The 14,219-nt window shown below is 37.0% G+C and overlaps 1 protein-coding gene across 2 annotated transcripts in view; it reads right to left on the minus strand.

Moving 5' to 3' along the window:
* LOC150079655 (medium-chain acyl-CoA ligase ACSF2, mitochondrial-like) overlaps positions 1 to 14,219 on the minus strand; it is a 274,679-nt gene that overhangs the window by 38,750 nt on the left and 221,710 nt on the right. For both annotated transcript variants that reach the window (XM_090382450.1, XM_090382451.1), the window contains exon 14: positions 3,655 to 3,796. In XM_090382450.1, coding sequence (XP_090238576.1) covers positions 3,655 to 3,796 — 142 coding nt within the window. The remainder of the gene's footprint in view (positions 1 to 3,654; positions 3,797 to 14,219) is intronic.

Raw genomic sequence — 14,219 nt, forward strand, 5'->3', positions numbered from 1 at the left:
GGAGATAGTATGGCATCAAAGAGCCTTGAATGTCAAGAATCATGCTACTGGAATAAAATCTGATTAAACAGTGAAACCCAGATTAAAAACTATTTTATTTACAAATAAAATAAAAGAAATACAGGCAACCCCCGTATAACAAGGTACTTCTACAACATGGTTTTACTCTAACATGACTGATAAACTGTGGCAATCTTCGCACAATACGGTACTTATGTAACATGGTTTAGCTCTAACATGGTTAGAGAATTGTGGCAAACCTTGCATAATACAGTATTTTTGAGCTTTTGTGCGGGAAAACCCTGCTATTATGTTGGATGTAATTTTCAACATTTCCATTCTTTTTTGTGAATATCTGCTGTTGACTAGCTAGTCAATATGCAAAAAAAAATTGGGAAATCCCCATGTTAGGTTCTGTGCTATTGAACTTGTGCTTGTTTAAATTGTGAAAAAATCTAGATTTCAAAGTTTTATTTCTATTGGATAACATGCCAGGCCATCCAAAAGATTTAAGTCATCCAAATGTTGAAGTAATGTTCCTACCACTTAATATAACTTTTTTAATTCAGCCATTAGATCACAGCATTATATCTAACTTTAAAACTCATTACATCAGAAAATTGTTACAATGGATTTTGGAATAAGTCCATTGATTTTGATTAGGAATCTATTGAAGTAATGGGAGCATGGAAATATTTTTCAATTGTGGACTGTATAGGCTTAATAATAGCCTTATCTCTCAAAAAAAGTAAAACTGTCAAAATTAAATGCATGTTGGAAAAATGTATGGCCAGAGTCAGTTTATTCAGAAAATATGGTTAAAATCAGCAGAAAATGGAATCATGTGATAAAAATAACCCAATAAAATACAAACAATTATATTAGGACACCCAAATATTTAAATTCATCCGCTGTGCACTATGTCTGTAAATTGCATGTGTTCTATGGTCTATTTGCCTGTATTGATGGACAAAAAATCCCCAAGTTTCTGGGGAAAAAACCTTGCTATTTATGCCTGAGACCGACTAACTCAGCAATGGAGTGAAAAAAGCCCATTAAAGTTCCTCACGTTATTGATGGGATTCGAACACAGGCCTTTACCACCTGGGATGGGGAGGATGGTGATGATACCACTCTGCTACCTGCACAGACACGAAATCGTGTGATGGTAGAACTTGCTAAGTGCATATGAGGGGAAGGTTTTGATGATATGACTACTGAAGCCCTCCTGGGTAGCACAGTTGGTAGAATCTTATCCCCCCACACAGGGTTGAAAACACCTGAGTTGGAATTCTGTCGAATGCGGGAGGAATTTTTATGGGTATTTTTCACAACGTGGCTGAGTTAGTCATGCTACCCTCGAAAAAGCCATGCTAACCCTGTTCTCAGGCGAGGGTAGCATGGCTTTTTCTCCTGGAAACTTGGGTTTTTCTCTCTAGTAAAAGAGAAAATCGACCTCAGAACACATGCAATTTATAGATAATATATAGAGAGCAACATGGCCTTAGTCATTGATGCTCCTAAAAAAAAAAAAAGATATGATTACTGAAGATGTTCAAGAATTACTGGAAGAAAAAAAGTCTGGCAAGTCAGATTTGGTGGTAATGGCTTCAGAGGTAAACCAAATTAATTCAGAGGATGGTAGCGCAGATAAAAATTCTGATCTTCCCAATTTTAGACTAAAAAGCATACGGGAAGGAAAGCATAAAGTTAGCCGAGCAATTAGAATCTTATTTTTTGAATGCAGACTCTTTGACTGTAAGGAGTTCAGAGTTCAAAAGGGAGCTAGAAAAATGCTTAGTTCCATATGATGAAATTTACAAAGATCTATCAAGCAAAATTGAACAAACCCAGATTACTGATTTTTTAAAGAGAGCAGAAGATACACGAATTCTAGAATGGTGTATTTTTGTTAGCTTTTGGATAACACAGTTTCGTACTACACAAGATTTTATAGGAACCTAACTACCATATTATACGAGGGTTACCTATATATAAAAGATACTAAAAATTAAGATAAATTCATTGAAATATAGAAACGTTTTCAAAGCTGCATATGTCACTTTATAAAGTTTGCAGAAAATGATGTAAAAAAATTGTTAAATTTTCAATGGGAAGGAAGGAAAGGGGGAGGAAAGAAGGAATATCAAATATCAAAAATGAGTGAATATAGGAAAAAAGAAGGGGATGAGGAGGGAAAACATGGGACGAAAAAAAATATGAAAAGGAAAAATAATCAGTTTGTCCTTTTTTTGATATTCATATCCACCTAATTTTTAGTATTCAAGCATTACAAAATATATTTTTGTAATTGTTACCTTGTAAATTTCTATGATCCTATGTGACCATACTGCAGTATAAACTGAAAAGCTATTTATCTTACATATATTTATTTTATTTTATTTGTAAATAAATTGCTTTCTAGGCATATTAGCATATATGCATAATGTACCTATTATCTTCATCATATACATCTGTCCATTTGCATATAATAATTTGGCACTTTTAGAAAAAATTGTCAAGCCATCCCAAATTTTATTAAAATCAAGGTAATAGAAATACAGCAATTATTTCTTTGTCTGTCCATATGGATTTTCATGAAATTTTATACTTGATTCTTTTATAAAGTTTTGCAAAGTCTCTCCAAATTTCATTAAAATTGGAATAAAAGAAGTCTGGCAATTATTATTTCACAGATATCACATAGGCTATCCATATACCATACATCCAAGGTGGTAGATGACTTTCATCATTGCTTATTGGAGGCTTGAAGTGGTGAACCCCATGTTTAGTCTCTAGAGCAAAGTTTCCGGCATCCCCATACTTCTCCTTCAACCCATGCATGGTACTAAGTACTATAGGTTTTGATACCTTTCGTGTTTGGGGTTTCCGTAAAAAAAAAAAAAAAAAAAAATACCATACATTGTAGCCGAAGCACTGGATCTTATGTTTTTTGCTGCGAAGTGATTAGAGGAATGAATGGGAAAAAAGGATATATTTGCAGAAACAAAATGCCTTTGGTTCATGAATAAAAGTCATTGCTTTATTGGTAGTTTTTTTTTTTTGATTATTATAAATCATGAATTATTACTATTTGCTACTGTGCCTCAAATTTAATACACTAAGTACATTAACTAACTTATTAATTTGGTTTTCACTATTTAGTCAGTTGTAGCAAGATTTAATTATAGTGAGATACCACAGAGTAATTGTCTATGATTTATTTCCATGGTGATTAAATCAATTAATTCACAGCTGCAACCCTTTTTATAGCTTGTATATGTTATATTTATTGTGGAAAAAAATTCCAACATTATAAGTATTCATTATATTGACATAATTCCAAAACTCAAGCAACTTCAGGATTGTCATTACTAATTAAATCACTCAAAAACAGAGTAAAAGTACAGTATAACAGTCAATCAGTTGCATGATAATCAGTTTCCCTTGATAAAATCATTCAGAAAATTATTATATCAAGGTATGTTATTTATTATTATTCTAATTTTTTTTAAAACAGCTAATAAATTTAATAAATAAACTTACAGAATAAGACAATAATACAATACACCTTAATGATTAGTTAACTAGCACATTCAAAATAAATATAACTTAGGTTAGAAAGACCATATATATATATATATATATACCAACCTGAACTTCTGCTATTTGTGGATGTGTGTGTAGCAGACCCTCAATCTCTAAAGGATAAATATTTTCTCCTCCTCTGATAATCATATCTTTAATCCTTCCAACAATTTTTACAAATCCATCTTCATCCATAATGCCAGTATCTCTAAGTAACAAAAATAATTTATTTTTATTTAACTTATCTGAAAACAATTTCTTGTTAAGCCATAAAAACAATCCATTCATTAACATTTGTCGATGATGCTGATGTCAATAATGATTTTTACGGAGATCTCAAATATGAAAGTCGGTTGAAACTTCAGGCCTGAAGTAGCCGAGTGGTCAGGAGCGAGAGTGCATAGCACGCGTTCCTTGAGTGGACCGGGATTCAAGCCCGTGATTACTAAATACGATAAATATTTGTATTGACAATTTGTTGTAAACTCTACTGACTTGGTTGTCATGCAGGAGTATAAACAGAAAATTTATTTATTATTATTACTATGAATGGGTCATGGGAAAGATGAACTGCTACTGGCTAGATACCAGATTTACAACTGGCTTGGGTAACAATAATGGGATCAAATATGCCATTTCGCAAGAGCAGTGCCCATTTTTGAAGTTCTGTATCTACATAGAAGGTATGCAGCACAAACTGAATATCTATATGATAAAAAAGTGATGTGAGTCTGGAGGATGGGTAGGAGAAGATAGAGATAGAGAGATCACTGATTAATTTAATCAGAGTTGGGATTAGGACATCTTTATCAAAGATGTAAGAGTAAAGGAATTTAATGGTGTATGATCATCTGATAAAGGTAACTGAGAAGAAAGGGAAGAGGTGCACTTTAGTAACAACAGGCAGTGCAAAAGTACCTCATTCCAGCTCTGAACCTAATTCAAGGGTTTAGTGTCAAACAACTTTAACTACAAAATCATTTTGTAGTAAACATTTTGTAATTAACCAAAAAAATGTCATTTGACATTTAAATGACATTTTCTTGGTTTACCGGAAATGTGTTTATAGCCCAATCTAACTTATAAAGTACTAGAAATATACAGTTGTATGACATGATATGCATTGTTATTTGTATAAAGTAAAACTAAAGTTATCTCAAAACAAAAATGCAATTTGTTTTGAGATAACTTTAGAGTTTTACCCTCGAATTGCAATGATACAAAGGCAATTTTTAGATTGATTTTGAACATTCATCCAGTTGTGAAGATAGTACTGTATGATAGGGTAAATTTGAGATTTGTACCAATTTAACAGCTTCTCAGAACAAAAAAAATAAAGTTAAAAAGAAACTAGTTTTTTTTTTCAGTCTGAAGAAGCTATAATTGTACTTATAGTTATAGCAAAAGAGTTTATCGATTAAAATTATTCTAAGATAAATTTACTCTTTTCTAAAAATTTTAAATATTATTGAAGATGAACATGGACAAAACATGTTCTTTTGTTTACAAAAGATATGGCAGATTAGGTTTTAAAAGAAATAAAATTAAGTCACTTGCTCTCCACTAGAGAACACACTGGAAATTACTATTTGAAGGGTTTCAAGAGTTTAAATCTTGCTTGGCTTCCGTAGATGAGTGGTCATGAGCAGGAGTGCAGTAGCGTATGCCCATTGCGTAGACCGGGGTTCAAGTCCCTGACTGCTAAATATGTTGATCTGCCAACCCATGCTGGACCAGAATGGCAGATTATGGTTTATTTTCCTAAACACTTCATGTTGAGGAAGCTTCCATCCTGCAGTGGATTGATAATGGCTGTAGTTTACCTTTTTTTTCCATTCTTTTATGCTGATATGTCTATAATTTATTTAATGCTTTTAGAGGTGTTTTACTCATTTTTTAAGTTGATAAAGAAGCCTTCTGATCTGAGAGCTACTTCTGCTATTAGTTGAAATTTATCCATTAATGAATAAATTAAACTAAAAATTAAGTAATGGTACAAGCACATAAACACATTAAAAAGGATCAAAAAATCAAGACTTAGATGTCTCACCGCTGCATCAACAGTAGATGGTAGAATTAAAATTTGGTTGATAGAGTAAATTATTTAAGTCTGTTTTATTGCTATTTAATCATTTTTCTTATCAGTTCTCATCTGATTTTATTAGTTTTAATCTAGTGTTTACATGTTTAACTTTCTTCCTTTTTTAATTTTTTTTATAAAATACTTATTTTAGAATATTTCTTGATTTGCTGGCTGTTACAAGATTTTTTATTAGTGTTTTATTTGTATTTTTTAGCATTTGTATTAATATTTTTATTACAAATTCGTATTTGTCTAAAAATGTCACTGTTATTATAGTAACGATTTATTTGTCTACATTAAAAGTTCTATGGCTTAACCCAGCAGGTGGTGGGGCACCTCACAGGTGCTGTTCAAAAATAATATTCCCAACTTTAGCCCCATTAATCAATGATTAAAAATTTGAAATTTTTGAAATGTAGTCAAACTGATACTGGAACAGTGTCTGAAGGGATTTTCTTATGGTTTACTCATAGAAATTTGGTGCAAGAACCTGTCAGGTGCCCTGCCACCATTTTTGCAATTATTTTGATTTTGCTTGAAGTATGGCACATTGTCAGACAAGTGCCAATGCTGTGTTTGTTTAAAGTTTCAGGTTAACTGTTTTTCCTCTCCCAATTAAAAAAAGTTAAAAAAAAAAGATACTTCAAGTATCACCTATATTAGCAGTTCCCAAACTTTTTTGACGGGTGAACCCCTTTTGGCATATTTTTATTGCAAACCACTAAGCGTATATTCTCTGAAATCGTATAATAATTCTGAATTTTTATTATAAAATATTTCCAGTACTACATTTTTATAAATGATATTGTGTAATAATATAAAATTGTTATTAAGTAACTATACACTGATGAGCCAAAACATTAAGACCACCTACCTAATATGATGTTGGTCCTCCATGTACAGCACATACCTGGCGAGACAGGGACACTACAAGATTTCTAAATGTGTCTTGTCTTATCTGGTACCAACACATCCTTTAACTCCTGTAACGTCCGTAGTTGAGATACTGCAGATCGGAGTTGCTCTTCCAACACAACCACAGATATTCGATGGGATTGATATCTGGGGAATTTGGAAGCCAGGGTAATACCTGGAAGTCTTCCTCATGTTCCGCGAACCAGTCTCGAACAATCCAGGTGGTGTGTGGCATGGTTTATTATCCTGCTGAAAGATGGCACCCGCCAGAGGGGAAGACCATTGCTGTGAAAGGGTGTACCTGGTCAGCAGTGATGTTTAGGTAGGTGGTAGATGTCAGAGTGCTTGGCACATGGATGACTGGACCCAGGAAACTGAATCCCAGCAGAACACTGCTCAAAGCATGAAACCGCCACCACCAGCTTGTTTTCGTCCCACAGTGCATCCAGATGCCATCACTTACCCAGGTAAACAACAAACACATACCCGGCTGTCCACATGGTGCAACAGGAAACATGATTCATCGGGCCAGATGACCTTCTTCCAATCTTCTATTGGAATGAGCAGAAGCCTGGAAAACAAGATGCAGGATATTTCAGAGACTGCTGGGAGTCATTGCGGTACAAGTAAACACATGGGTTGTGTTAGGGAACTAAGAAAAAGAACAAGTGCATGTATACTTGCGTGTACACCAATGATAGGAGTTTGGTAAATAAATTTGATGAATTTTAGGTATTGCTCAAAGCATCAAAGGCGGATATTGTTGGGATATCAGAGACGTGGTGTCACACAGATATAAGGAATGCAGAACTGGAATTTGGGGAGGACAATGCCTACAGAAAGGATAGACAGGATAGGAAGGGAGGAGGGGTTATGCTATTAGTTAAGAAACACATAAAATCCAAGGAAGTGAAGCCAGTTGACATCGCTGGACAGTGCAGTATCAAGTCAGTTTGGTGTGACATAAGCATTGGGAGATCAAAATTGAGAGTAGGAGTGTGCTATAGGCCTAATGACTCTGATGAGTATAATAAGAAACTGTAGAGGGAAATAGAGTGGGCCAGTAAATCAGAGAGTCTTATAATGAGGGATTTTAATTTATGGGATTTATGGGTTGGTCACTCACACACTAGCAAAGCTTTTGTGGATTTATTGGATGATTCTCTATCTGCAGATTCATGCGGATAGAGATATTCCTCTATCTGCAGATTCATGCATGAATCTGCAGATAGAGGAACCACTAGTGGCAGTGATCACAGTGTGCTGAAGTGGGATTTACTCAAAGAGGTAACTACCATCAGGGGTAAAGGGAAGGGTTAGTTATTGCTTTCGTAAAGGTGACTACGATTGACTGAGACAGTATTTAAATTCTATACAGTGGAAACAACTGATGATGTTACGAACAGCAAATTCAAAATGGGAAGCATTCAAAGAACTTATCATGGAAGCTACTAGGCTTTACATACCAACTTAGAAATATTGTTCAAGGTTTAGGAATAAATGGATGTCAGATGAACTAATGAGACATATGGCAGAGAAGAAAAATGCATGGGATACATATAAATTAACATGTGACACAGAAGCCTATGATATATATAAGTTGATCTGTAACCAAGTTACAAAGGAGGTTAGGCAGGCGAAGGCAGATTACGAGAAATCTTTGGCAAGGGATGCAAAGAATAAAAACGCAAGGAGTTCTTTACTTATGTAAACTGTAGAAGGAAGGGGATGAATCAGACTGGTCCACTTGATATCGATGGTTCAACTGTTGATGATCCTGCTCAGGTAGCTAACAAACTAAATGAATATTTTGCATCGACATTCACACATGAGGAGTTATTCAGTGAGGGAAATGCCAGAGGTGTATTCAACTCTGGCAGTAAGCTAGATAATCTAGATAAAGTGGAGGAGAAATTGTTGAAGATAAACACAAGAAAGGCACCTGGGGTGGATTGGATCTAACCAGTTATATTAAAGGAGGCAGCAAAGGAAGTAAGCAAACCCTTAGCCATAATTATGAGAGCTTCCTTGGACTCAGGGGAGGTACCCATAGACTGGAGATGTGCAAATGTGACCCCAATTCACAAAGGAGGATCAAAGGCTGACACAAGTAATTAATGACCTGCGAGTTTAACTTCTGTTCCAGGAAAATTAATGGAGGCACTGCAGGATCAACTAGACAAGACTTCAGTTATAGCTCGGACACAGCATGGTTTTGTTAAGGGGAAGTCTTGCCTGACCAATTTGATTGGATACTAGGATGCAGTCACAAAAGAACTGGATGCAGGGAATAACTTTGATATTATATAATTGGATCCTTGAAAGGCTTTTGATACTGTTGCACATGGAAGACTGCTGAACAAATTGGAGCAGTGTGGCATTGGAGGCAAATTGCTGCTATGGATAAAGGGGTGGTTGAGGGGGAGAAGACAGAGAGTGGTAATCAGTGGACACTGCTCATCATGTACTAATGTTATTAGTGGAGTCCCTCAGGGTTCAGTGTTGGGTCCATTATTGTTTTCTGTATTTATAAATAATATTGATGATGGTATATCAAGCTTAATGTCCAAGTTTGCAGACGATACAAAGGTTGGCAGGGTTGTTAAGGACACTACTGATGCTATGCTGCTGCAACAGGATCTGGAAAGGTTGAGCAGATGGGCTGAGAGATGGCAAAAGAAGTTTAACATTGACAAATGTAACGTACTACATACGGGAAACAGCAACCCCAGAGCAACGTATCAAACTCTGTGGTACTACACTGACAGTGGTAGAGAATGAAAAGGACCTGGGGGTAATTGTGCAGGCAGATATGAAGTTCTCTGAGCAGTGCAGATGGGCTGCAAGAGTATCTCATGGTGTCTTATCGATGATATACAGGAATTTTTCTAGCTGGGATAAGGAGGTGATTATTCCCTTGTAGAAGGCAATGGTCAGGCCACACCTTGCGTACTGTATACAGGTCTGGAGGCCTCATTTCAAGAAGGATGTAGAGCTGCTGGAACGAGTACAGAGAAGGGCAACAAGATTAGTGAATGGAACAAAGGGTTGCTCTTACGAAGAAAGGCTTAAGATTTGCAAATTACAGTGTCTGGAGACTAGGCAAAAGCGAGGTGATCTGATAGGGGTTTATAAAGCCTTGAATGGTTTGAGCATTCTCAATGCTGATGGGATTCTTTCTCTTGCTCAGAATAATCACCTGAGAGGGCATAAATTCAAATTGAGGAAAGACAGATGTAGGATAGATGTGCAGAAATTTGCCTTTAGCCAGCGAGTAGTTGGTTGGTGGAACAGACTTCCATCCCTTGTTGTGGAAGTTGATAGCCTAAATAAATTTAAGGCTCAGCTGGACAGGTATTTTGAACGAACAGAGGATTGAGGTGGAAGTTTTTTTTTTTTTTGGATGATGCTGCATAAGCTTGCTTTCTTGCATCATATGCTAATGCTAATATGTGGAAACCAGAATTAAGTCAATAACGCATATCATAGTTTATGTTCTAGGATTGGTTAGAGGATGTTAGAAGTAAGGGACAGGATTTGTTTAGAAAGATAAAATGTACAATCCCCTGAAATCACGAGACCATTGAATTTTGTAGCTTTAACTATGTCTTACTGTTAGCATATCTTTGCACTTAGAATTGATGCACACTTTACTCATTGTTCTATTATTGTGTGAAAGCAGAGTGTGTACATGAACTTGTTGTTTATAATAAATGTTGTTAAGTGTTATTTGCATGTCGCATTCTCTCTGTCAATATCTTAAACCACGAGGGATGAAGTGGAAGTTTTTTTTTTTTTTTTTTTTTGGCTGATGCTGCATAGGCTTGCCTTCTTGCATCATATGCCTCTGCTAATGCTAATCACTCAAGGTCCAGTCTCTATGCTTGCATGCCCATTGTAGGCACTGTCGCTGGTGAACCTTGGTTAGCATGGGCACTCGGAGTGATCTGCGGCAACGCAGCCCCATTTTCAGCTGGGTTTGATGTACTGCGTGTTGCACAGAAGGGCAACTGAGTTGCACTTCTGTTGCCACGTACAATCTGGGAGAGCCTTCGCTCACCTCGAGCATCGATTAGCCGTGGTCGTCCAACACCTCGCTGGCAGTTCGTTGGTTCCCCCTTCTCGGACCACTTTCGGTAGGTGCTAACCACAGCTGACCACGAGCATCCCACCAGCTGTGCCGTTTCTGATATGCTCTGACCCGGTCGTCTGGCCATTGCAATTTGGCTTTTGTCAAAATCACTTAAGTCCGCTGTCTTTCCATCTGAAGAACAAGAGCACCACTGATTAATGGCGCTCAGTATCAGGTGTTTTTTATACCATTGTTCACCTGCAGTTGCTTTGATTTGCATAATGAATTGCTGGTCATAATGTTTTGGCTCATCGATATACATAACATTGTTCTTTAAGAATGAACAAATTTTAAAAAATATATATAAAATAAAAAATAAAAAATATAAAAAAAGAAAAATATATTCTCAGTGGGCACCACCACCCAGACGGCACCATTCCAGAGCTTGTTGGCTCACCGATCGGTGGGTGGGCAGGTACACTGGTACCCGCCCACCAATGAGTGAGCCAAGACAAGCTCTGAAATGGTGCTGTCTGGGTGGTGTGCCCACTGAGAATAAATAACAGTAGTCTCCTCTATTAGAGAAGCATTGTTTATTCGAAGTAGTGCAATACCTGTTATTTCATTGTGAAGGTAGCCACAATATGAGATAAATCAAACGACGTCTTTACACTACTTATGCCAACATTATATAGTAGTCTTCCATGCACAACAGTGTCAAAATATTTCCTAAAATACAAGAATATTGGTGAAAGTGATTCTTGCACGGCTTCTATTTAAACAAGCAGCAATCTGGAAAACAGGATGCAGGGAATTTCAGAGATGCTGGGAGTTATTGCGGTGCAAGTAAACACATGAGTTGTGTTACGATAGCTAAGAATAGTAACAGGTGCATGCATATTTGCGTGTATACCTAATTCTAGGAGATTAGTAAATAAATTCGATGAATTTGAGGTGTTGGTCAAAACATCAAATGCAGATATTTTTGGGATATCAGAGACGTGATGTCACACAGATATAAGGAATGCAGAACTGGAATTTGGGGAGTACAATGTGTACAGAAAGGATAGACAGGATAGGAAGGGAGGAGGGGTTATGCTATTAGTTAAGAAACACACAAAATCCAAGGAAGTGCAGCCAGTTGACATCATTGGACAGTGCAGTGTCGAGTCAGTTTGGTGCAACATAAGCACTGGATGATCAAAATTGAGAGTAGTAGTGTGTTCTGGCCTAATGACTCTGATGAGTATAATAAAAAACTATACAAGGAAATAGAGTGGGCCAGTAAATCGGAGAGCCCCTTATAATGGGGGATTTTAATTTCCCAGATATTGAACAGAATTTGTGGGCTGGTCACTCACACACTAGCAAGGCTTTTGTGGATTTATTGGATGATTGTTTTCTACATCAGCATGTTTGAGAGGCAACTAGAGGGATTAATACTCTTGATCTGATTATCAGTAGTGATTCATCATGCATTCAGAATCTGCAGATAGAGGAACCACTAGGTGGCAATGATCACAGTGTGCTCAAGTGGGATTTATTCAAAGTGGTAACTACCATCAGTGGTAAAGGGAAGGGTTTTTGCTTTCATAAAGCCTACAGAGGTCTGAGACTGTATTTAAATTATATACGGTGGGACCAACTGATGATGTTACCAGCAGCAAATTCAAAATGGGAAGCATACAAAGAATTAATATTGAAAACTACTAGGCTTTTCATACCAACTAAGAAATACTGTTCACGGTTTAGGCCTAAATGGATGTCAGAAGAACTAATAAGACATGTGGCAGAGAAGAAAAATGCATGGGATACATATAAATTAATGGGTGACATGGAAGCCTATGATAGATATAAGCTGGTCTGTAACCAAGTCACAAAGGAGGTTAGGCAGGCAAAGGCAAATTATGAGAAATCCTTGGCAAGGGATGCAAAGAAAAACAGCAAAGAGTTCTTTACCTATATAACTCTAGAAGGAAAGGGATGAATCAGATTGGTCCACGGGATATTAATGGTTCAACTGTTGATGATCCTGCTCAGGTGGCTAACAAACTAAATGAGTATTTTGCATCTACATTCACAGATGAGGAGTTATAAAGGGAGGGGAATGCCAGAGGTGAATTAAACTCTGGCAGTGAGTGAGATGATTTTTTAATAACTGAGAGGAAAGTGGAGGAGAAATTGTTGAAGATAAACATAAGAAAGGCACCCAGGGTGGATAGGATCTATCCAGTTATATTAAAGGAGGCAGCAAAGGAAGTAAGCAAACCCTTAGCCATAATTATGAGTGCTTCCTTGGATGCAGGGGAAGTACCCATGGACTGCAGATGTGAAAATGTGACCCCAATTCACAAAGGAGGATGAAAGAGCGACACAAGCAATTACAGACCTGTGAGTTTAACTTCTGTTTCAGGGAAATTAATGGAGGCACTGGTTAAAGAAACACTGCAGGATCATCTAGACAAGACCTCAGTTATAGCTTGGACACAGCATGGTTTTGTTAAGGGGAAGTCTTGTCGCACCAATTTGATTAGATACCATGATGTGGTCAAAGGAACTGGATGCAGGGAATAACTTTGATATCATATATTTGGTTCTTATAAAGGCTTTGGTTACTGTTGCACATTGAAGACTGCTGCACAAATTGGAGCAGTGTGGTATTGGAAGCAAATTGCTGCTATGGATAAAGGGATGGTTGAGTGGGAGAAGACAGAGAGTGGTAATCAATGGACACTACATGGACTAATGTTATTAGTAGAGTCCCTCAGGATTCAGTGTTGGGTCCATTGTTGTTTTCTGTATTTATAAATGATATTGATGACGGTATATCAGGCTTAATCGCCAAGTGTTCAGACGATACAAAGGTTGGCAGGGTTGTTAAGGACACTAATGACAGTACACTGCTGCAACAGGATCTAGAAAAGTTGAGCAGATGGGCTGAGAGGTGGCAAATGAAGTTTAACATTGACAAAGGTAAAGTACTACATATGGGAAGCAGTAACCCCAGAGTAACGTATTAACTCTGTGTTACTACACTGACAGTGGTAGAGAATGAAAAGGACCTGGGGGTAACTGTGCAGGCAGATATGAAGTTTTCTGAGCAGTGCAGACGGTCTGCAAGAGCAGCTCATGGTGTCTTGTCAATGATATACAGGAATTTTTCTAGCAGGGATAAGGAGGTGATTATCCCCTTGTATAAGGTGATGGTCACACCACACCTTGAGTACTGCATACAGATCTGGAGGCCTCATTTGTAAAGGATGTAAAGTTGTTGGAAAGAGTACAGAGAAGGACAACAAGATTAGTGAATGGAAAATAGGGTTGCTCTTACGAAGAAAGGCTTAAGTTTTGCAGATTACAGTGTCTGGAGACTAGTCACCTGTGAGGTGATCTGATTGAGGTGTATAAAGCCTTGAATGATTTGAGCATGCTCAATGGTGATGAGATTCATCCTCTTGCTCATATAATAATCACCTGAGAGGGCGTAAATTAAAATTGTCACCGAAGACAATCATAGGAGCTGAAGAATCCTTTTTGCAAAATATAAGGCAGGACTGAGTT

Source organism: Mastigoproctus giganteus, chromosome 10 (genome assembly GCF_048544385.1).
Source record: "Mastigoproctus giganteus isolate SK-2022 chromosome 10, ASM4854438v1, whole genome shotgun sequence".
Classification (NCBI taxonomy): Eukaryota; Metazoa; Arthropoda; class Arachnida; order Uropygi; family Thelyphonidae; genus Mastigoproctus; species Mastigoproctus giganteus.